This window comes from Entelurus aequoreus, linkage group LG22, assembly GCF_033978785.1.
Source record: "Entelurus aequoreus isolate RoL-2023_Sb linkage group LG22, RoL_Eaeq_v1.1, whole genome shotgun sequence".
NCBI classification, from domain to species: domain Eukaryota; kingdom Metazoa; phylum Chordata; class Actinopteri; order Syngnathiformes; family Syngnathidae; genus Entelurus; species Entelurus aequoreus.
The window spans coordinates 41,002,528-41,028,957 of NC_084752.1; the positions used below are offsets into that span (position 1 = coordinate 41,002,528).

At 39.9% G+C, this 26,430-nt stretch overlaps 1 protein-coding gene across 1 annotated transcript in view; it reads right to left on the bottom strand.

Moving 5' to 3' along the window:
* Positions 1-15,910, bottom strand: part of LOC133639733 (oocyte zinc finger protein XlCOF22-like) — a 31,568-nt gene extending 15,658 nt beyond the window's left edge. The window contains exons 1-3 of the mRNA XM_062033316.1: positions 15,447-15,910; positions 14,994-15,078; positions 11,181-11,377 (exon numbers count right to left, since the gene is read on the bottom strand). Coding sequence (XP_061889300.1) covers positions 11,181-11,377; positions 14,994-15,025 — 229 coding nt within the window. The 5' untranslated portion in view covers positions 15,026-15,078; positions 15,447-15,910. The remainder of the gene's footprint in view (positions 1-11,180; positions 11,378-14,993; positions 15,079-15,446) is intronic.
* Positions 15,911-26,430: the final 10,520 nt, after the last annotated feature.

The window sequence follows — 26,430 nt, forward strand, 5'->3', positions numbered from 1 at the left end:
CCAACATTAAACAACAAATAACAGACACAGAGGAGCGAATTGAGAAGGTGGAGGACCGGATTCAAAACGTGGAGTATGTGTTGAACAACATGACAAAAGTCATTCATCAGCAAGAAAACAAACTACTCGACTATGAAGGGAGATCCTAACGCCAGAACTTGAGGATATACAATGTTCCCGAAGGAGCCGAGGGACCGTACATGCCAGACTTTGTGGAAAAACTACTGCGGGACATGTTGGAGATCCCCGCAACTACGCAACTCGACATCGAAAGGGCGCACCGCGCGCTGGCGCTGAGACCCGCCAGAGACAGAGAAGACAAGCCGCGGTCAATAATAGTCAAATTCCTCCACTACAGGATGAAAGAAGAGGTCTTGCGCAAAGCATGGGGAAAGAAGATTTTTCTGAATGGGAGCCTAATATACTTTGACCAGGATTACCCCCCAGCAGTCCTGCAAAAGAGGAAAGAATATGCTGAAGCGAAGCGAGTGTTAAAGCAAAGAAATATTCACTTCCAGACTCCGTACCCGGCCAAACTACGAGTGTTCTATGAGGACGGCACGCAGCTGTACCGGACAGCAAAGGTGGCGACAAAAGACATGAAGGACAGAGAACTGCCAATCAGCGTGATTACGCCGAGGGAGAGCCTGCTGGATCAGCTGTCCCGCTCCACCTGAGAGACCATGGGAGGAAGGAGCCGGGAGGGGACAGGTGAGGAGCCAGAGAAAAGCATCAAGGAGAGACTACAAGCCTTCAGAAGATAATCATCGCCTTTTCCGGAGGACCTGTTAATTCTGACTGACTTCTTAAAGTGTTGGTAAGATGAACAGAACCAAAACAGGTGACTTTAAATTCACTCCAAGACATTTGTGTTTATATAATAACCCCAGCTAGATGAGAATATATACAAATGAGGGATGTATCTATGTAATGAACAGAGATTTTTTTTCTCTTTCTACCAAGTGCCATGATGGGGGCCCTCAGCCCATAGTTGGGAGAGGATTTCCCCCACAGCTAGACGTTTTATCTAGCCTAACTCAGGGTCATCTATTAGAGACAACTGCCTTGGAACTACACTTTTCTTTTTTAATTTTCTTTAGTTATTTTGCTTTGTTTTATTTATGTTATTTCAGTTGTTTTCGTTATGGGAGTAGACTTACTAGGTTTTATTTTGAATATTTTATTGGTACACTTACAAGTAAATACATATGGTTAGTGACAAAGTAAAATGTGTATCGTTTAATGTTAATGGGATATTGAACCCAATTAAATGCAATAAAATATTATCGAAGGTGAGGACAGAACAAGCCCACATAGTATATTTACAGGAGACCCATTTGACTGACAAGGAGCATGTAAAACTAAAGAGAATGGGCTTCACTCATTTGTTTTTTTCGTCATATAAATTAGGACAGAGGAGAGGAGTTGCAATCCTCATCTCAAAAAAGCGAAATTTTGAAAAAGTACTGGAATTTGGTGATAAGGAGGGTAGATTTATTGTAGTAAAGGGAAAGATAGATGGGAACTGTGGATAATGCATATGTTTAAGAGCTATTTCTTTATTCATAATCATGTTTGAATCAGCTCATATTTTTCCATGTATACTCTGTATACTAGTTTCTCTTTGTCTTCAGATTGCCTGTTTAGACAGGGTCGTAAACCATCAGGAATGTGAACACAACCCCCAAGTCTCTCTTCTTATCAGTGTTGAGAGGAGGGGGGGGGGGGGGGGGGAGATGGGGGCTTTCTTTGTGTGAAAAGAGTTGCTTTTTCCTTTGGAATGCCAGATCAACTTGGGCTACGCATTTGGATGTGTTGTTCGAGGCTGGTCTCTATTCTCAAATATTTGACAATAAATTTCAAAATACCTATTCTGTGCTGGGTGGTACCTCTGAGTTCAGTTATATGTCATCTAGGGAACTTGGGACTGACCAGCGTTTTACATCCCACTTGGAGGAACATCTGGTCAAACGCAACAGAACCCAATCACCTTATTGAATGTCTATGCACCCCCTGGGAGTGATATTAATTACTTCCAAAAAATCACCAATATTATGGTAACGGAAACCGAAGGTCTTTTGATTTGTGGTGGGGATTTAAATATATATTTACAGCCAAAATTGGACTCATTTACTATAAAAATACATAACGTTAAACCCCTTAATAAGAAAAAAAACACACTTTTTGAGGAAGTAGGCTTAATTGACATATGGCGAGACTTTTTCCCAGACAGAAGGGATTATACTTATTTCTCTGCTCCGCATTGTCTTTATACAAGAATAGATTATTTCTAACATTTGTAAAGGATAAAGATAGAATGTGTACCTGTGAAATTGGGACGATAGATCTAAGTGACCATGCACCTATATACCTATCTATTGACTTTAATCTGAGGGCAAAAAATAATACATGGAAACTAAACTCAAGTCTGCTGAATGACCTATCATTTAAAACACAAATTACATCTGAAATTAGTCTCTTCTTGGAGTTCAATGACACAGGAGAGGTTGTCGCCTCCCATGTTATGGGACACCCTGAAGGCTGTTATAAGAGGGAAAATTATAGCAATATCTTCATTTAAGAAAAAAAATGAGAATACAAAATCAAATGGCTTAAAAAAAAAACTAAGAGAATTAGAAAGAAAACAAACTACATTTGGAACAAGATACATTAAGGGAAATAAGAAATACTAGGAATGAAATTAACAGTTTTGCCACACAACAAATTTTTAAAAATCTAATGTTTTTGAAACAGAGACACTATGAAAGTGGCTCTAAGTCTATGAAAATATTGGCATGGAAACTAAAAAAAAAGATAGCGGAAAACACAATTCATAAAATCGGGGATCCAAGAACAAAAGAGATAAAAACTAAACCAAACGAAATTCAGGAAGCCTTTGAACATTTTTATAAAACTTTATACTCCGAGGTCTCTAGTAGGAGCATAACCCAAATTGACAGCTTCCTGAACTCCCTGGATTTACCTATTTTAGATGAAAAACAAAACCAAACAATATCTGCAGATATAACTGAAAATGAATTAAAAGTTGTAATTAGTAGGCTTAAATGAAGTAAATCGCCAGGATCAGACGGTTACACGGCTGAGTGGTATAAGGAATTTAAAAAATAATTAATACCTGTTTTACTCCCCACATTGAATTGGGTCTTAAAAAAGGCACAAACACCACTTAGTTGGAGGGAGGCAATTATCTCAGCTATACCAAAAGAAGGCAAGGATAGAATTGAATGTGGATCTTACAGGCCAATATCGGTTCTCAATGTAGATTATAAACTATTTACTTCCATTATGGCCAAACAATTAGAAGATTTCTTACCTATATTGATACATAATGATCAAACAGGTTTTATACATCAACGCCAAACACAAGACAATACCTGTATAAGAAAGACACTACATATTATGGATCACATAAAAAGAAAAAACATCGAAGCAATTGTTATAAGTGTGAAAAGGCCTTTGATTCGGTCAATTGGAATTTTCTTTACAGAGTTCTAAATAAATTTGGCTTTCAGGATACAATCATTAAAACTATACAGGCACTATATAACAATCCTACTGCTAGGATTAAAGTCAATGGATACTTATCAAACAGTTTTATCCTAGAAAGGGGCTCTAGACAGGGATGTGCATGGCAGAAGTGTGGACTCGAGTCACATGACTTGGACTCGAGTCATGAATTTGATGACTTTAGACTCGACCTGACAAAATGTAAAGAGACTTGCAACTGGACTTAGACTTTAACATCAATGACTTGTGACTTTACTTGGACTTGAGCCTTTTGACTTGACAAGACTTGCTACTTTCCCCAAAACCCAAAGATTAAAAAGTTATTCAGGAGCGCTCCGTATCTTCCATTTTGTACGTCTGTGTCTATCAGCGTGTGTGCTGCCTGTCAGCGTGTGTGCTGCCTGTCAGTCCAACAGCCAATCAAATTACATCCACGTTGTTTTCATCCCACAGCATTCATCCAATCAAATTGCAGGACAACCAATGAAGAATTGCTCTCAAACAACGCGCCAGTGAGGAAAAATTACGCCAAAGATAGTTTCGTTCTGGTATTAAAACTACGACTTGGTCAACAAAAAACTAATCTTCCAACTTCGTTCGACATTTGAAGTTGCACTAACGTTTATTTTCTAAGTAACGTAACTTTTATTTGCTGTGCAGTTAAATCAGTGAGGCTGTAAACTCACTGCTAACGCTATAAGCATCGACATCTTATAAGGGTACGCAGCATCGAGCGCTAATGCCTACTGGCGCTGACGAGATGTGGGGCCGCCATCTTGGAGTGGTGATCCGCTCCACTCAGTGAAATTCATTTGGCAGGAACAATGAACTGTCAGCACATTTAATTATTTTTACCTCACTGAATACCACTGATTTTACACGCTTTTTTGTCATATGTGTAGCTATGATAAAGGACACATGTTTTGGCGTGTTTTATTATTCATAGTTTGCTTAACAGTGATAGAATATTCTTATATGCTATAAGTGACCAGACGTCCGAGATCAAAACTGGGAATATAATCCCAGAGAAGGGGGAAAAAACGGTCAGCTATTTTTAAATTCAAGAAACAATATGATGAGGTTATATATACATGTTACATAAACAATGTATGAATACATTAGATATCTATATATCTTATAGACTGTATCTCTGTTGCTGCAGCAGCAGTCAGTTTATTTTGTCTTGACACTTTGTATTGATATTTTGTATTACATTCTTCCCTTAAATGATCATGTTTACACTGATTGTTTTATATGTATTTTTTATGTATGTCTCTTTGGATAAAAGCGTCTGCCAAATACTTAAAAATAAACATATATAAACACCTGAAAGTTTTTATATCAGCTAAAACCACCAATCTGTTTCACTGGATTCAGAATAAAACCAAATTCTGTCTTACCCAACAATGTTAGTATTTGAATATTGTTACTTGAAGACTTATTCCTGGTTACAATTATACTGTTAAGAAAGTATTGTCTTATATTTTGCCTAAAATGAGAATGCATCATAATCAAAGGCGGCTGGTGAATTTTGTTTTAGGTGGGGCTGAAAGTTTGTAAACCAAACCCCTGTAGGGGCGTCATCCTCCCCCAGAAGATTTATTTGTGATTTTCACATACAAATATTGAAGATCTTTGCTCCTTCTCAACTCTGTGCTAATATTATTTTCACAAAATACAACCACTAGTACGTTAATGTTCGGCATGTACGTTAATGTTCGGCATGTACAGCATCTTTGTTTTCTACCTGTCAACTGTCAGTTTAGGCTGCTCGCCGGCTCCTCATCACCACTTCAAGATGGCGGCAAAATTGCTCGCGTCACAGCAGCCAATGCTGCGTCTACTTATAACATGTCTATGGTTATAACGTCATTGCAAACACGGCAATCTGTTGCGTCCACTGCAGTTCGCTACCTTATTCATACTTTTTGTCAAATTATTATTTTTAAGCAGGGTTGCATGAGGTACCTATACATAACGTTACGTTAGTCAATGTATCACACACAGTAACGTAACGTTAGACGGCGGTCAGCAGCACCGCATATTTTAGCCACCTACAAAAAGACAAACATAGTCAAATAAAGGTCAGTTAAAATGTATACTATGTTAAAAATATGTGTACATATTGCATAGGGCCCTGACATCTAAAAAGTACAACTCTGTTCATTGTTATGTTCATGTATTTGTTATGTTTTCCATGTGTACGCACACATCAACACACATACAGTATGAGATGAGATCAATGAGATGAGGTAAGAACAGGATAGAAACTGCTGTGGAACTAGTTACAATGCAATATGCCATGGAAATACAATGTTAACTCTTTTGTACAAATAAGTACAGTTGCACTTGTTTTTTCAAATGTGTTTATTCTGTAAAGGAATGAGTTAAATGTTTAAAATGACTGTTTAATAGTGCTATTATGAAGTGCAATGTCAGCACTATTTTTATTCCTGCAATTTCAAATGCACTTGTTGTAATAAATAAATAGAGCGTTTTAAAATCATATACAATCTGTGTAAATATATTAGTCTGTGGTTAAAAGGATTTGAAAGGACTCGAAACTCAAAATGCAGGACTTGGGACTTGACTTTGGACTTGACTCTGGACTTGCCTGTCTTGACTCGGGACTTGACTCGAGACTTGAGGGCAAAGACTCGAGACTTACTTGTGACTTGCAAAACAATGACTTGGTCCCACCTCTGGTGCATGGTCACCATTACTCTTTGCATTATATCTGGAGCCATTAGCTCAGTCTATCAGACAAAATGAAGATATTAAGGAAATCATGATTAAAGGAAGAGAGTATAAATTGGCCTGCTATGCGGATGACATTTCGGTCTACCTCGGACACCAAACATACTCGCTCCCTAAATTAATGCAATCATTTGAACTGTATGGTCAACTATCAGGATATAAAATCAATATCGGTAAAACCCATCCACTCTCATATAATTATAACCCACCAGGGGAAATCAGAAGTAGTTACCCTCTGATATGGCAAACAGAGTCTTTTAAAGACCTGGGCATTAATTTGTCAAAAGATCTAACAAAATTATCAGAATACAATTATATACCCATACATAAAAAAATAAAAGATGACATAGCAAGATGGAACTTAATTCCTTTTTAGCCTTAGTTCTAGAATTGATTCCATTAAAATGAATGTACTGCCAAGACTGCTGTACCTATTTCAAACCCTGCCAATAGAGATTAACCAAAACCAATTCAATGAATGGGACAAAATGCTATCAAGGTATATATGGCAAAGTAAAAGGCCAAGAGTTCGTCTCAAAACTTTACAATTGGTCAAACAAAAGGGAGGATGGGGTTTACCTTGCCTCCGATATTATTATTTTGCAGCCCAGATGAGAGCAGTGATATGCTGGTGCAACCCATCATACATTGCTCAATGGAAAATGATTGAAGAAGAAATGCCCTCCATCCCCATACAAGCAACCCTGGCGGATAGCAATTTACAAACCCACATAAATAACACTGATAACCCATGGGTGAAATGGACCCTAAGTGTGGAAAATGATCATAAAGGAATACAAACTCGAGAGTGATATTGCAGTTCTTAAATGGTGTGCCTATGATACAGAGTTTACACCTAATAAATTAGACTCAAGATTTAAGGACTGGATATCTAGGGGTATAAAATCTTTATGTAGTGTAATGAAAGATAAAAAATGCTTAGTTTTGAAATTATTAAAAGAACATATATATTAGAAAACCAAGACTTCTAGCGATATTTGCAGTTGCGACATTTTGTTAATATGAAGGTGAAAAGTGTCACAAAGACGAGTATATGTTTGATTGAACTGTTTACAAAAGCCTACAATTCAGAAATTATTGATAGAATTGTTTCATGCTTGTATAAGGGTCTGTTGAATATGAAATCCTATTCAACTTCATATATTAAAAGAAAATGGGAGAAGGAAGGAGGGATAACTATATCTGAGGAAGAATGGACAATAATATGGAAATATCAATGGACTTGTACCAGCTGTTTCCAGTTTGGCTGGAAAAGTTTGATCAGATTTTTTATTACACCTTCTCAGAAGTGTCACTATGATAACAACTCCCCTGCCTGCAGGAGAAATGGTGGGAATGTAAATGCAAACCACTAGCATGTTTTCTGGGACTGCTCCATCATAAAGGACTATTGGAAAGAGATAAACCAAGCTCTACAGGATATTTTCAAACGTGACATACCCCTTGAAAGTAGGGATGATACTCGAAACCGGTTTTCCCGGTTGTTTGATAAGAAAAGAACCGAGTCCTCGGACTCGAATCCCTTTTTGAGAACCGGTACCCGTTATCGAGACCACTATAGTAAAGAAAAAGAGTTGGTTCTTTATTCGAATCGCTGGGAACGAATCCCGTCCCCACCAGAAATGCCCCTTGAGACATCACAAGAAATTACGTCACGTAGCTCAGTCATTAGCCGCAGATAGGGAAAGCAGAAAGCGCTCCAAGGTGTAATAAAGTTCAAAACAAAAGGTATAATCCAATGAATCACTTTACTGAGAGATTTGAGCAGGGTACAAACACATGACCAACACTTTTACCACCAACCGGAAACATAGCAACCAGGCTAGCAGCGCACCTCCTTTACGGCAGCTGTCGCAACGTTCTTACAGCAACCGCAGCACATACATATATATGACATCTCCCTTTTTTAACTTTTGTTTTTCTTTCCTTGTAAACGTTACAAAATCACACTGTATATGTCTTGTCTGTCTAATTATAAATATAGCAGACGAGGCGTGTTGGCTGAGTTCTTGACGTTTACTTTCACAGCGTGCTCATAACCTCATTCTTAGCTGCCGGGTGACGACATGCAACAACACTTTTCGGGGCTACTGTGCATGCTCGTCACTCCCGTTGCATGCTGGGTAGTGTAGTTGTTATATTCCCTAGCTCATAACATAACATCACATCTATCTATCTATCTACCCTATAAAGAAATAATGTTAACTCAATAAAGTGTATTTCTTTTTTTAGCTTTAACTTTTCATTGTTTAGCATTGTAACCACATTTGCAAACAACTTTTCTCTTCATAGAATTTTCTTTCAATAAAGAAATAAAGTTCAAAAATGTCAAAGCATCATAACAAACAGTTATGTCAAATAGCAGCAGAAGTGCACTTTTTGGAGAGCTGTATTATTTTCAGTTTTGTGCCCATGGGACTGATTTTATTTATACACCTATAGTGATCACAGAGACAGGTTGTTTTTGTGTTGCTGTATATATTTGTTTTTCTGAAAAATCCCACTTAATATACTTTGGGTAACAACAGTCAATATTTATTTATTTTATTTTTTTAGGGGGGTAACAGTCAATATTTATTTATTTAATAGATTTTATTTTTTTCCAGTATCAGTATCGGATCGGAAGTGCAAAAACAACATCGGTATCGGATCGGAAGTGCAAAAACCTGGATCGGGACATCCCTAATGTAGACACATAGAATCATCATACTGCTGTGATTATATGCATCAAGTGTTCATTCAAGGCTAAGGCAAAATATCCACATATATATGGTGTATCGTGACATGGCCTAAACATATCCACATATATATGGTGTATCGTGACATGGACTAAACATATCCACATATATATGGTGTATCGTGACATTGCCTAAACATATCCAAATATATAGGGTGTATCGTGACATGGCCTAAACATATCCACATATATATGGTGTATCGTGACATGGCCTAAACATATCCACATATATATGGTGTATCGTGACATGGACTAAACATATCCAAATATATATGGTATATCGTGACATGGCCTAAACATATCCACATATATATGGTGTATCGTGACATGGCCTAAACATATCCACTTATATATGGTGTATCGTGACATGGACTAAACATATCCACATATATATGGTGTATCGTGACATGGCCTAAACATATCCACATATATATGGTGTATCGTGACATGGCCTAAACATATCCACATATATATGGTGTATCGTGACATGGACTAAACATATCCACTTATATATGGTGTATCGTGACATGGCCTAAACATATCCACATATATATGGTGTATCGTGACATGGCCTAAACATATCCACATATATATGGTGTATCGTGACATGGACTAAACATATCCAAATATAAATTGTTGCGTTTGACCAGATGTTCCTCCAAGTTGGATGTAAAACGCTGGTCAGTCCCAAGTTCCTTAGATGACATATAAACTGAACTCAAAGGTACCACCAAGCACAGAATAGGTATTTTGTAATTTATTGTCAAATATTTGAGAATAGAGACCAGCCTCGAACAACACATACAAATGCGTAGCCCAAGTTGATCTGAAAACATCCCGGAATGCACTCTCCTCTTCAATATCTCCCCCCGCCCTCACTTCTCTAACTTCAAACACATTCTCCTTGTCTCTTATCTTGAGTCTGGCCAGGGAAGCAGAACAGGGAGTATTCCTCCTTCTTGTGTTATCTCTACTCTCTGCATTCCACTGCTAGAAGGCCAACACCTTACTATGAGACTCAAAAGAAGGAAGAATACTAGCTATTCTTTATATGACTATAGGAGTTTAGAAAGAAGTAACACTTAAATATGGATATGCTTCCAACAATATGGTGTATCGTGACATGGCCTAAACATATCCACATATATATGGTGTATTGTGACATGGCCTAAACATATCCACTTATATATGGTGTATCGTGACATGGACTAAACATATCCACATATATATGGTGTATCGTGACATGGCCTAAACATATCCACATATATATGGTGTATTGTGACATGGCCTAAACATATCCACTTATATATGGTGTATCGTGACATGGACTAAACATATCCACATATATATGGTGTATCGTGACATGGCCTAAACATATCCACATATATATGGTGTATCGTGACATGGCCTAAACATATCCACATATATATGGTGTATCGTGACATGGCCTAAACATATCCACATATATATGGTGTATCGTGACATGGCCTAAACATATCCACATATATATGGTGTATTGTGACATGGCCTAAACATATCCACTTATATATGGTGTATCGTGACATGGACTAAACATATCCACATATATATGGTGTATCGTGACATGGCCTAAACATATCCACATATATATGGTGTATCGTGACATGGCCTAAACATATCCACATATATATGGTGTATCGTGTCATGGCCTAAACATATCCACAAATATATGGTGTATCGTGACATGGACTAAACATATCCACAAATATATGGTGTATCGTGACATGGCCTAAACATATCCACATATATATGGTGTATCGTGACATGGACTAAACATATCCACATATATATGGTGTATCGTGACATGGCCTAAACATATCCACATATTAATAAAAGGCCATATCGTCCAGCCCTAGTTAGAATGTGATTTTTTGTTTATATATATATCCACCGTCATGTCTTTTATAATGATTGTGAACGATAGAACAATTCCCCCCAAAAAAGTGCAGTTCCCCTCTAAATTCCAATGATTAGATTTAAGACTTGAAGTGTATGAGCATGAAGTGATGAAGCCTACTTGGATGAGTCCTCTAAGACAAAGTGAACAGTCCAGTTGTGATGGATTGAATGCCCTGAGAATAAAATGATATGTGCTTACTTGGACTGTGATGAAGCTGTGAGGACTCAGGTGCTTTGTATTCATGCTCTTCAGTCTTCACAGAGACAACAGTCAGTGGAAACTTGCTGACATCATCCTCCTCCTGCCCTACAACACACTCTTCCTCCTCTTCCTCTTTAATGTGGGTGGGCTGTGGATCCTCCTCTTCCTCTTTAATGTGGGGGGCTGCTGGACGTCTGTTGGGTAAATAAGTAAATGATAAGAGATAAAGAGTGAATATAAATAGTTTTGGACTGACACTGTTAACACAATGAGATTGTGTTCTTTTGTGTGTTGTGTTAAAAGTGTGTAGCAAAACAACCAATAAAAACACAGGAAATACCACCTTTTGTCCTAAAATTAATTAAAAAGTGGTACAGTGAGTACAAAAACAGACTTGGACATGTGATGGGGGTCAATTTGAAAAGTTTTATAAGTACGAGGCAGCATTGATTGAGGCATTCTTAACTTTACACTCACTGATGTAAAGTGTGTAAATATTGAGATTGTCATTACCATAACTTAAATATCATGGAAATAAAAAAAATATAATTCCAAAATCACTTAAAAAAACATTCATGGTATGTTTCTGTCATCATGCAGAATACTTTTGGGTGGTCATTTTGTTGGCTGGGCCAAAAGGAACTTTTACCAAAAACATGTTTTACTATGTGGTGTTTTATTGAGTATCTCCATCAACAATTCCTCTTTAGGAATTGGAGACCATCTACGACACGCTGACAGAAAGCCAGTCACTTTTATGCTCTTTTAATAATTCAAGTGTTGACTACTTTGGTTATTGAAAATAAATGTTTACTTTCACTTATTGTTGCATGTAAGTCACAATCAGGAAGTGAAATTATAACTTTAATTAGATTTGATTACAGTGTAAAATGTATTTGGTGAGTGTGTGAGTTTTGTGTAAACATGTTGATACAGGTTTACATCTTCTTGGGGACTGGAACACAGATATGTCCTGAAAGGATGCACCCATTTTTAAAACCTTCACCAAGCTGTGCCAACAACATTGTCTCACTTAGCTCATTAAGCAAACTACCAGGGTGAGTGAGTCCTTTTAAAGGCCTACTGAAATGTGATTTTCTTATTTAAACGGGGATAGCAGGTCCATTCTATGTGTCATACTTGATCATTTCGCGATATTGCCATATTTTTGCTGAAAGGATTTAGTAGAGAACATCGACGATAAAGTTTGCAACTATTGGTCGCTGATAAAAAAGCCTTGCCTGTACCGGAAGTAGCAGACGATATGAGCGTGACGTCACAGGTTGTGGAGCTCCTCACATCTGCACATTGTTTACAATCATGGCCACCAGCAGCGAGAGTGATTCGGACCGAGAAAGCGACGATTTCCCCATTAATTTGAGCGAAGATGAAAGATTCGTGGATGAGGAAAGTGAGAGTGAAGGATTAGAGGGCAGTGTGAGCGATTCAGATAGGGAAGATGCTGTGAGAGGCGGGTGGGACCTAATATTCAGCTGGAAATGACTAAAACAGTAAATAAACACAAGACATATATATACTCTATTAGCCACAACACAACCAGGCTTATATTTAATATGCCACAAATTAATCCCGCATAACAAACACCTCCCCCCTCCCGTCCATATAACCCGCCAATACAAATCAAACACCCGCACAACACACATCCCACAGCCCAAAGCACCGTTCACCTCCTCAAAGTTGATACAGCACATATATTTCCCCAAAGTTACGTACGTGACATGCACATAGCGCCGTGCACGTACGGGCAAGCGATCAAATGTTTGGAAGCCGCAGCTGCGTACTGCGTTACACATACAAATTAAACAAAATGCTTATGGCAACATTCTGGTTGCGTAGTCACGGTACAGCGTCTGCGTATCCAACTCAAAGTCCTCCTGGTAAGAGTCTCTGTTGTCCCAGTTCTCCACAGGCCAATGGTAAAGCTTGACTGTCATCTTTCGGGAATGTAAACAATGAAACACCGGCTACGTGTTTGTGTTGCTGCAGCGGGCCGAAATACACCGCTTCCCACCTACAGCTTTCATCTTTGCTGTCTCCATTGTTCATTGAACAAATTGCAAAAGATTCACCAACACAGATGTCCAGAATACTGTGGAATTTTGTGATGAAAACAGACGACTTAATAGCTGGCCACAATGCTGTCCCAAAATATCCTCTACCATCCGTGAGGTCACGCGCAGAGGTCATCATACCGAGATGTTTTCAGCAGGATATTTCGCACGAAATTTAAAATTGCACTTTAGTAATCTAACCCGGCCGTATTGGCATGTGTTGCAATGTTAAGATTTCATCATTGATATATAAACTATCAGACTGCGTGGTCGGTAGTAGTGGGTTTCAGTAGGCCTTTAAACCTTCATAGATCTCGTTGTTACTTCTGACCAGTCTAAGATCACCACAAGTGGAACTACTGTATGCGGCTTAAGTGATCATTCCATCATTTTCTATACCTGTAAAAAAAATAAAACCAAAGCTGACGGCCACAAAACAAGCAAAGCTACAATCCTTAAGACCTAGACTAGCAAGGCTTTCAATGACAAACTGGCAAATTAAGACTCGCCTGGTACTTGCAAGTACACAGGTCTTTGGGTCAATTCCTAACCTCAGAAAAGTAGATAAGTTCACAGTCAAAGTGGGTGACAATATTATAATATTGGTGTATATATAGCTCAGTCACAGCTCTTTTTATACCAAATATGTGTTATATGTGTTTTATGTCGTACGTTTGCACCAAGAAAAATTCCTAGTTTGTGAACCCGTTCTCAAACAATGGCAATAAAACTATTCTGATTCTGATAACAAACAAAAATGAGATGACCTATCTTGGCTGCATCGTAGAGACTAATCTCTCCAGTGAAAAAATTACTACTAAGGTAGTCAAAGAATCAGCCGACAAATTATGTTCTTACATAGTAGGATCGCCCCGCTGGTGGGTAGAAATACACTTAAGACTCTAACACGAGCACTCATTTAACCCCACTTTGACTACAGAGTTCATGTTTGGTACCATGACGCCTTAACAGCCCTGAAAAACAAACTCGACAGCCCAAAACAAAGTCCATCTCGGGCTCACATTTCCGCCAACCATTTCCTTAATGCTCTTAGTCGCCGACAGAGTACAGCTCCTTGCAGTTGGTCTGGTGTACAAGATACACCATACCACTAAAATACCCATGTGCCTGTCTAGATACTTCAGAAATGTAAAAAATGTTCACCATTATAACACCAGAAGTAGATGTACAAATCAAATTCAACCCAGATTTCACTCCAAAAAAGTTTCTAATTAGTTTGCCTGCTATACCACCAACATGTGGATCTTCCTATCAATAGCCACAAAGGAGTGTAAGTCCCTTACTTCTTTCAAAGTGGCTTTGAAAAGACGACACAGGTTGTCGCTACCCGTATGGGAATAGACAAAGCCTTTTTGCTTTAATTTTATTTTAATTTACTTTCTAGCAGTATTTTTGTCTACTTTCTACATAGTACTGTGTTCTGTGTGAGTTAAAAAAAAAAAATTCAACTGAAACGATCTCAGGCTTTGTTGTAGCAGTGAATGTGTACCGTGATGAAAGTGTAGCCTTCCTATGCAAACTTCTCATAACTCCTCCAATCAATCAATCACACATTGTTACAAACTGAGAGGAACATCAACCTCAAACTGTCTCCTTTTCATGAAGAATGTAAATGAAAGCATTGCATCATCCCCACAAGACAACGCATCTATTGAAGAAAAGTGTTAATAATCAAATATAAAGTTAGTAAAGATGTGAGAGTAAGAAGTCAACAAACCTGACTTGATGTTTCTTGAAAATAGCGTCCATAGTTGATGTTGTCGCTCCTTCTCCTCTTTTGTTGGACAAAGTTCCTCCTCATACTTTCACACAATCACAACAATTTACACTCACATGTTCACACAATCACAACAATTTACACTCACATGTTCACACAATCACAACAATTTACACTCACATGTTCACACAATCACAACACTTTACACTCACATGTTCACACAATCACAACACTTTACACTCACATGTTGACACAATCACAACACTTTACACTCACATGTTCACACAATCACAACAATTTACACTCACATGTTCACACAATCACAACAATTTACACTCACATGTTGACACAATCACAACAATTTACACTCACATGTTCACACAATCACAACACTTTACACTCACATGTTGACACAATCACAACACTTTACACTCACATTTGATGTCTACTTACCGATGTGTTGATAACGTCCGCGTCTCTTTGTTAGCAGCTAACAAGCTAAGCTAAGTAGCAAGCTAAGACTTGATAAAGTGCGCTCCGACTAATGTATCCGGATACAAACAATGTTTCATCTACTACACGACATATATGCGTACATGTATGCACTAAATACAAATAGAGAAACAATAATGGCCAGTGGCCACGTTTAGGCCTTCTCTGTCAAACGACATTTTGCTTTTTACTCCTTCGTCTTCTTTGGATTTCCAGCAGACTAGTAGAGCATCTTAGGCCTCCACGGCTTCTTAACGTCCTGTCCTATGGTCCATACTACATTCTACAGTACAGGAGGTCTTCGTCCTGTCCTATGGTCCATACTACATTCTACAGTACAGGAGGTCGCGCTATCAACCTTTTAATGGACCACTTCCAACTTGGCTTCGTCGTTCTTTTTGTTGTTGTTTAATGGCGGTTAGGAAATGAGGAGGGCACTAGGACCATCTTCTTCTTCTTCTTGTGGCTTTCCGGCAGTCTAGACGCCCATCGGCGTATTGCTGCCTCCCACAGTTCAGTTCAGGTATTATCACAGCTTATGCAGTTACACTTTCTGGTGCAGGCCAGTATTCCACAGGTAGTCCATGACTGCTTTCATCACTGCACTTTGATGTTCCTCAGGGTTCAGAATAATCCTCAGTGAGATGCAGGGCAACCCTGCATCTAGTAATGCAGCAAAAAGCTCTCTCCTCTCTGTTGTGTATATAGGACACTCCATAAAAACATGCTGCACAGTTTCTTCTGTCCCACATTCACACAGTCCATTTTCATGTTTCCCAATACGGGCCAGTCCCCCTGCAAGGCCACAGTGTCCAAATCTCAGCCGTGTCATAATGACTTGCTCCCTTCTGTTTCCCAGGGTGATGCTTCCTCCCCTAACACTATTTTGAATATTAAAATAAAACCTTCCTCTTGTTTCCCCCTCCCATTCTCTTTGCCACCTGATATTTAACTCCTCCTTTATTATGGAGCGGTACTCTGAAATACCCAGGGCGACGCCCACATCCACCTCCTCCCTGCTCAGGGCCTCTTTGGCAGCACCATCAGCAGCCTCGTTGCCCTCAACCCCCACATGAGCTGGAACCCACATGAAACCCACTCTACTTCCAGCTTGGTTTACTCTGTAGAGTGCGGTCAGCAGCTCACAGACCAGATCTGGTCTGACCTGTGACCTCCCCCCCTGCAGAGCCATCAGCGCAGCCGCCGAGTCCGAGCAGATAACTGCCTGCTGCGGTCTCACCTCCTCAACCCAATTTACTGCCCATATCAACGCCACCATTTCTGCCGTAAAGACTGAAACCCCATTTGGCAGCCGTCTGCTCTGGGTGATCTGCAGGCAGGGAATGTGAACTGCAAACCCCACCCTTTTACTATTTGGGTCCATGGAGCCATCTGTATAGATCTGCACATGGTCTGCCCATTCCTGCTGCATCCTCTCCCTCACCAACTCATCTGGGTCTCCACTACCCTTCTCCCTCTTCCTCTCTGCTATCGTGAAGTCAACCTCCACACTTGGTAGCAGCCATGGTGGAACAGAAGGCCAGACCACAGCCGTACCCCTGCGCACCCCACTCAAGCCGAGCTCCTCTTCCTCTGCTCTGATTTTATGGACAAAACTCCTGCTTTCCCCACCTCCCAGTTCCCAGCACTCCTCCAGCAGCTGCTTGCCTGGATGGACTTGGTCATGCCCATATAGTTTAGCTATGTGGTGTAAGGCCAGCTTCCTTCTCCTTAAACTTAGGGGTATCTCTCCCATCTCCACCAGCAAAGCTGGGATTGGAGTTGTGCAAAAAGCCCCACTACATACTCTTAACGCATTTGCCTGCACCCTATCCAGTGAGCACTAGGACCATGTGGAGGGCACTAGGACCGCTCTTTGTGGCCGCAGGAAGAGAAGCAGGAAGTTTCCCTGGAGAAAGAAATAGGTGAGTAACTAAGCTTTTTATTGTATTTTTATTTTGTATTTTATTTATATATATATATATATATATATATATATATATATATATATATTATATATATATATATATATATATATATATATATATATATATATATATATATATATATATATATATATATATATATTTATTTTTTAATTTAAATTTATTCATTTACTTTTTCCCCAATGGCTGTGCTTCGAACATACTCCTAATACGTTTTTCCTATTGTTCTTCTTTTCTTTCTCATCAATCAGAAGTGTCGCCAGGATGTCCCCTGGCCCTAACACTCCATGAAGGACATTTACGGGCATTGACTTCCATCTTATATGGACATTCACATGGACATTGTTAACATCCATATTATTAACCTTTCTGTTTGGTCCTTGTGTGCCAGCTCTTTAATGGCAAATGTTTTTGAAGAAACTGCACATTTTCTGTTTTGCACATTTTACATTGATCAGGTCCGCCCGATTGTAGCTGAGATAGGCTCCAGCGCCCCCGCGACCCCAAAGGGAATAAGCGGTAGAAAATGGATGGATGGATGGAGGATTTATTTTATTTAAGTATGACGTTTCGAGCAAGCGCTCTTTTTCCCACTGCTGTGGCGGTGTGTGCGGATCTTTCTTTCTTTCTTGTTCTTGTAAGTGTTCCTTTTTTGATCCAGCACCCATCCCAATTGGGATTTTTGATTTTTTTCCCCCTCTGTTTTGCACATTTTGAAAAAACAAATGTATGGTTGAAGAATACAATTGTGTTGTGATTATGGTATGAATAGGACTTACAGTAAGTGCAACAGTGGTCTAGTGGAGGTGTAAAGTTCATTTTTCTAAGCATTTTGGCATTTTTAAAGCATTTTCCAAGCATTTTTTCAGGCCCGGACTGCTAGGGGACACCCAAATTTTGTAAGTGACACCAAAAATGTTCCGACCGCCCACGATATGTCCCTTATTTCAAAGTCTGGGTGTTGGCAACCCTAATGGTTTGAAATAGGCATTTGGTCGCTGATGCACTTACTGAGTGATAAAAGTATTATAATATTTTAAGATTTCATTAAGTACGACCTGCAAATAGACAAAAATATTTTAAAAAATATATAAAGGCTTTCGTTCAAAATATTCTAAATACAGCATATCATCTTTTTCAGAACTCTTTTCTAACCTTTCTGGGCTTTTGGTGGATGGACACAATATTACAGATTTGAAACTCTGACATTAGACATCCATCCATTTTCTACTGCTTGTCCCTTTTTGGACACAATTATTATACTATTTCTTATTTGCTGTATTTTCTCTGGAACAAAACAAACAAACAAAAAATACTCATAACTTGAAAGAATCCATTCTTCCAAAGGCAAAGGCGTTCATAAAAAATAAAAAAAATTACCACTTAAAATAATCTCAGGATGTTGTTTTACAATTGATGACAACACTTGTTCTTTCTGTGATAAGAAATAAAATAGTTTATTTTATGAATGTATGCAACGTAAATCTCTGTGGGATGATGTACAACATTCGCTTTTGCCTGACACTCCACACTTGTTTTCTGAAATGTATATTGTTTTGGGGATGTTAAAAAAGAAAAAAAAAACATACAAAATGTTTAAAACACAATAATGAACATTTTTGTTTTATCCATAAATGTAAGTTTGTAAAAACAAAACCATCCTTCCACAAACAAATCAGCCATTTTGTCTCACTTTTATATTGCATAAAGGTCTGGGGACATACACTACCGTTCAAAAGTTTGGGGTCACATTGAAATGTCCTTATTTTTGAAGGAAAAGCACTGTACTTTTCAATGAAGATAACTTTAAACTAGTCTTAACTTTAAAGAAATACACTCTATACATTGCTAATGTGGTAAATGACTATTCTAGCTGCAAATGTCTGGTTTTTGGTGCAATATCTACATAGGTGTATAGAGGCCCATTTCCAGCAACTATCACTCCAGTGTTCTAATGGTACAATGTGTTTGCTCATTGGCTCAGAAGGCTAATTGATGATTAGAAAACCCTTGTGCAATCATGTTCACACATCTGAAAACAGTTCAGCTCGTTACAGAAGCCACAAAACTGACCTTCCTTTGAGCAGATTGAGTTTCTGGAGCATCACATTTGTGGGGTCAATTAAACGCTCAAAATGGCCAGAAAAAGAGAACTTTCATTTGAAACTCGACAGTCTATTCTTGTTCTTAGAAATTAAGGCTATTCCACAAACTTTTGAACGGTAGTGTACATATAAAACAATCACAACACAATCATCATATTACAAAAGAGAGTAATAAAGATAATTAATCAAATGGATTATAGAGACCCAACAAATAATTTATAAAGTCACACATTTTAAAATTGTATAAAAGACAACTGCTCAAATGATGTATAAAGTAAATAATAATATGCTTCCTGAAGTGGTCCAGAAGATGTTTCAGATGTGAACCAGTACATATGTATATCATATAAAGGTGCTAATCTATGGGATCATTAACAATTAGAAATACAAATATGCCACACTTCAATATTTCTAACACCTATAAAAAAAACACTATTATGAACAGTGTTGGGACTAACGCGTTACAAAGTAATGCGTTACTGTAACGCCGTTAGTTTCGGCGGTAACTAGTAATCTAACGCGTTATTTTTTATATTCAGTAACTCAGTTACCGTTACTACATGATGCGTTACTGCGTTATTTTACGTTATTTTTTATGTAGTATCGGCTAGAAACAGAAGATCTGAGTGTGTTTTATTGGAGCGCTGCGGTGTCGTCCTTCTGAATGTTCTTGTGTCACAAGGAAGAGACGCGCTGTGTGTGTGTGTGTGTGTGTGTGTGTGTGTGTGTGTGTGTGTGTGTGTGTGTGTGTGTGTGTGTGTGTGTGTGTGTGTGTGTGTGTGTGTGTGTGTGTGTGGTCTAAAGGGAACACAGTGTGTGTGGTCTAAAGGGAACACATACAAAGAAGATACATTTAGGCAATATAACATAACAGGATATGTATAATGTTATATAATATACCCTACAATGTGTTATAAAACAAATATACAAACAAATGTACATGGACTATTAAATACTTTTTATCAGTCATATTGTGAGAGTTTGTATTGTGTGTTTAGCTTCTACGCTTTTCTACTGCATTTGCAACTTACACATGTTTAAAGTCTTCCTTAAAAAAGGGAAGCAGGCACACATACAGCAGAATGTGTGGCATTTTCTACAGACAGAAATAAAAGAATAAGACCAGGACATACTTTCACACATTCATCAGTCAGTCACTCTGTTACTGCAGTTATCATGCCATATAAACACTATGATTGCTGTGTGTATTTACTTGTGATGAACAGGACTTTCAACGTGTCTTGGAACAATTGGAGCCACGCCAACGGCAGGTGGTGGAGGCCAAAATAAATGCTAATAATTACAGCAGCAAAAAGGCCTCTCTCCAGGCTGCCAAGGTCTGATGGCGTCTTCTGAGGAGTTTATTTAAGCTAAAGCGAGAAGTTACAAATTCCTCAAGGAACGTTTCGAAGCTGAGATGTGCACCTATCGACGTAGAATGTAAGGAACGTAGATTCTACAATCTGACATTACAATATTGTTAAGTTTAAGCCATCTCCTGCAGTGAAGTTGCTGCAGACAGAGCGAGAGCTTCAAATTGAGAACGCGCTGCGGACAAAGCGAGAGCGAGAGCATCAAATTGAGAACGCGCTGCGGACAAAGCGAGAGCGAGAGCATCAAATTGAGATAGCAGAACTCAAGGAAAAGGTATGACTAGAGTGGGCTGATAATGAACTTTAATTTGTAACTTGTATTTCTGTATCTTGCCTTAACCGAAACAACGGCAACAACTTGAACTCCAAACATAGCTTAGAAAAGGCGGACCGCCGCTCGTGAGTATTTGTTTTCTTATACTTCAACCTGGAGAAGCATTTTGTGATAACTTTGTTCTCCACAGCTCAAGTTCCCGGAGAGAGAAAGAAAGATGGTGGTGAAGGTACCAGCCAGGATCTGGAGGCCAAAATGCTGGACAATTTGTACAGCAGCAAAAAGACCTATCTCCAGCTTACCAAGGACTCTCTCCGAGCTCTGATGGAGTCTATCGAGGAGACTAGCGAAGCTGAAAAGGAACGTTACAAATTCCTCAAGGAACGTTTCGAAACTCAGATGTGCAAGCTCGATTTTAAATGTAAGGAACGATGATTTAGGACTTTCAACGTGTCTTGGAACAATTGGAGCCACGCCAACGGCAGGTGGTTGAGGCCAAAACAAATGCTAATAATTACAGCAGCAAAAAGGTCTCTCTCCAGGCTCTGATGGCGTCTTGCGAGGAGATTATTGAAACTAAAGCGAGAAGTTACAAATTTCTCAAGGAACGTTTCGAAGCTGAGATGTGCAAGCTCGATTTTAAACCTAAGGAACGTAGATTCTTCAATTTGACATTACAATATTGTTAAGTTCAAACCATCTCTTGCAGTGGAGTCGCTGCAGACAGCCCGAGAGCTTCAAATTGAGAACGCGTTGCGGACAGAGCGAGAGCTTCAAATTGAGAACGCGCTGCGGAAACAGCGAGAGCAAGAGCTTCAAACTTAGATCGCAGAACTCAAGGAAAAGGTATATCAAGATACAGGTGATGGAATTCCTGCTGGGCATTGCTGCCTGACGCACCTCCTCCAGTGCCTTTTGACAGGTGTGCTGTGACACCTCACCGAACACCTCTGTGGGCATAAACGGGTCATCAGCTGGGGACCACCATTCATCAACGTTTCGCTCCTTTAACCCCAGAACGTCTCATGGTGGCGGAGCGATGGCAGGGATGTCTCCCTGCCACCCCCTGCTGATGTCCTAGGTGTTTGCCCCCCAACTCTTATGCTTCCTCCTCCTTAGCCACAGCCAGAAGCTGCCTTTGTCCGCCTCCTCGGCCAGCTCTTTCATGGCTTTCCGATGCCCCGCTCCTGTGCATCCAATGTCTCGGAGTAGGCGGGCAGTTGAGGAACCCACGAAGCCCCTACACCCCACTTCCACAGGGCAGATGACGGCTTTCCAGCCAGCCTCCCTGCACTCTGCTGCCAGGTCAGAGTACTTGGCTCGCTTCCGCTCATAAGCAGCCTCCAACCCCCCCTCCCATGGGACAGTAAGCTCGACCAGAAGAACCGTCCTGCAAGCCTCTGACCAGAAGACCAGGTCTGGCCGTAGCGATGTTTCGACGATCTCCCTGGGGAACTGGAGCTGCTTCCCCAGGTCAACCCTCATGCTCCACTCATTTCCTGGTGAGAGGAGTCTCGCTGTAGCTCTCTGGTGGGGGTGTTTGGCACCATCCCCAGCCCTCGCGAATTGGATGAGATGTCTGGCTGGAGCGGAAGGTCTGCTATTAGCCTCCTTTCTGCAGGTCTCTGACACCTCTGCCAACTTTTTCAAGACTTGGTCGTGTCGCCATCTGTACCGGCCTTGCGACAACGCTGTCGAGCAGCCCGACAGGATGTGCTGGAGGCTTGCGTTGATGGTGTTGCAGAGGGGACAGGTCTCCTCGGCACCAAACCATTAGTGGAGGTTTCGGGGACAAGGCAAGGTGTCGTACGTTGCTCTGATCAGGAAGCTGAGCCTGGCTTGGGGGATCTTCCACAGGTCAGACCATGACATCGTCCTGTCTGTGAGACCTTCCCACAATGTCCAACGACCTTGCTGGCCCTGGGACACCGCTTTGATGTTTAGGCGTTCCTGCTCATTTCTTGCCACTTCTGCCACCACCATGGCTCTCCGGTCTTCTTTGGAAGCCTTTGACCAGAACAAGGGAGCCTCGCCCCTCCCAAGGCCTGCTCGACCTTCCTGAACTCTGCTGACCACTTCACGGTGCTTCAGCCTGCTGATCGCCGTGTCAACCTTTTCTTGGGCTTTCCACTTTCTTCCTGTTCTTATCTGGGTGCCCGCTGCTCTCACCAGCTGGTCAGTGGATTCCCTCAGCTCCAGCACCAGCCGAGCCTTCTCTTGCTTGTATCCCAGGCTGATGGATCGCAGTGGTAGTTGAAGAGCATTCCTACCAAAGAGGCCTACGTCTGAGAGGCACCTTGGTAGTCCCAGCCACTTTCTGATGAACGAGTTTGCCACCCCGTCCATCTTGCTTACCACTGAGGAGGGGATTTCGCTCATCTTCAGTGGCCACATCACCCTTTGGTACAGTATGAACTGGTAGCACCATACTTTGTACTTCCCAGGGAGTTGGCTTTGATTGATCTTGGCCAGGCCATCTGCGAGCTGCTTCCTCACCCTCTCCCCCATCTGCCTGTCAGAGAGCTCTGTTGTGTAGGTGCGACCCAGGCTACGAACAGGTTGATCTGCCAGCAATGGAATGTTCTCACCGCCTGCGACAAAGATGGTGTTGTCACTTCTGACTCCTTTCCTGATAGACAGACTGCGTGATTTGGGGGGTTTGATCTTCATCCTCGCCCAGCCCACAAGCTCGTCGATCCTCTTCAGCAGTCTTGTTGTACATGCTGCTGTCTGAAGTATGGTGGTGATATCATCCACGTAGCCTCTCACTGCTGGTAGCCTCTGTCCTGAAGGCAGTTTCACTCCTCCGACCATCTTCCTACCCACACAGCAGAAGACTGCTATACGGATCAGCCTTCAAGTCGCCCAACCCGCGTTACTGTCACATTCGTTTTGGCTCCGCCTAGAGGATACAGCTCCGCCTCTGAAAATTGTACGGTCAGACAGCTGATCCTGAGCGGACTCGTGTCTGATTCGCATACGCGGACGCGACAAACTAAACCGGCGCGCGCCGCCTAGAGTTATAGGCTCCGCCTACGCGCGCTGAGCCGACCAATGTCTGCATCCGCAGACGTGGACGCGCCTACTAGCGTGTACGCGCATGAGCCAAGATCTCTGGACTTTCTTTGCTGGAACACGAACGTAAGTATAGATTTATTGATTTATTGCTACATTCGCAGTAAAGATCGGCCTTTGTGTTTCCATCATCATTTATGTATGATTGTAATGACGTTGTTTGATATTTGGACTAGCAGTAAAACTTTATATTCTGTAAAAAAAGGCTTTTATTTCCAGCGCCGCCTCCCAGAATGCTTTGCATGGGGACGTGCGTCTGACGTCACGTATTCAGAAAATTCGAAATGGCTGCACGCGGGAGGTGAGGCCCGAGCGAAGAAAAGTGGAAAAGAGTGTTATTCGTCAAAAAACCCACACAACGACGGTCATTTTTTCGCCGTGCTATTGTAAAATTGTTTTTTATCTGTGTTTTGTGAAGCCGGTGAGTAACGTTCAATACAGTTAACTTAGGCTATCTTTTGTTAGACGCTGTGAATGTGTGTAGGTTACATGCTACGACATTCCACATATTTCCAACTGGTTGAAACGAAAGCGTATTACTTTATTGTCAGTGTTGTTTAGGCCCAGGTCGCTATTACTTCGTTATAACAACGTAACGTTAACAGAGTGGAAACAGCCGTTCTTTGCTATTAATATGAGTGTGTATTATTTCTTTCTTTGTTCTTTAGTGGAGCTCGAGATCCTGTTTACTGTGGACTAGCTGTGTGTGACGCCATGTTGTTTTTGTTTCCATTACAAAAAAAAAGGTATGTCTACGTGTTTTTTGGCATAGTTAATTGTAGAAAAAATACATAAAACGAGGTGATGTGAGTGGGAAAAATTGCTGCACATATTAAGGATCCTTTTTCTTGATCTATATTTTTGTTATTTGCTGATGTATATATTTTATATGCTGTTTTTTATTTAATTAATTTATTAGAGACTATTTTATGCTTTATTTACCTTTTTTTATTATTGTTATTTTATTTACTATTATTATTATTTCCACATGTAAGCATAAATAATTGATCATATTAGTACATTGTTTGATTGCTTTGCTTAATGCATTCCATAATTTAATTCCACATATTGATATACTGAAGGTCTTAAGTGTTGTACGTGCGTACAAATGTTTTAAATTACATTTCTCTCTAAGATGATTTTTCTCCTCTTTTTTTGAGAAGAATTGTTGTATATTCTTGGGTAGCAGGTTATAGTTTGCTTTGTTTATAATTTTAGCTGTTTGCAAATTCACTATGTCGTGGAATTTCAGTATCTTTGATTCAATAAATAAAGTGTTTGTATGTTGTCTATATCCAACATGATGTATTATTCTAACTGGTCTTTTTTGTAACACCGTTAATGAATGAAGTGTACTTTTGTAATTATTTCCCCATATTTCTACACAATAACTCAGATATGTAACACTAGTGAGCAGTAGAGAATATGAAGTGATTTTTTTGTCTAGAACATGTTTTGCTTTATTCATTATTGACGTGTTTCTTGCTACTTTATGTTGTATAGTTTTTACTTGAGATTTCCAGTTCAATTTATCATCAATCATTATACCTAGACATTTGGTTTCATTTACTCTTTCAATTTCTATTCCGTCTATTTGTATTTGTGTTTGACTTTCTCTTCTACTGTTACCAAATAGCATTATTTTAGTTTTACTGAGATTCAAAGATAGTCTGTTTTTGTCAAACCATCTTTTTAATTTGTTAATTTCTTCTGTTATTATTTGTATTATCTTCTGTGTGTTCTCTCCTGAACAAAACGCTGTTGTATCATCCGCAAATAATACTAACTTTAAATCTTTTGTAACTTTACAAATGTCATTTATCTAGACATTGAATAATTTAGGTCCTATATTGATCCCTGAGGTACACCACAGGATATACTTAGCGATGTAGACGAAACCACCACATTAATATTAAAGATATGGTTAACATTCTTAGTGCTAAAGATATTCCCCTCTCCTTGTATCCCTTCTCCCAGCTCCACCGTCTCGCCGAGTGCCAGCAAGAGTCATGAGTACTTGTCAACTCGACTCCTTAACTGGAGATAACTTTCTAGGTAAAGACTGATCTCCAAAATAATATCTCAGCATCCAGTAACCATGGTTAACAGATCACAACCATTTAATACCAATTTATCTCCCTTAGCACCTCACCATGGGGAAGGATGTATTCA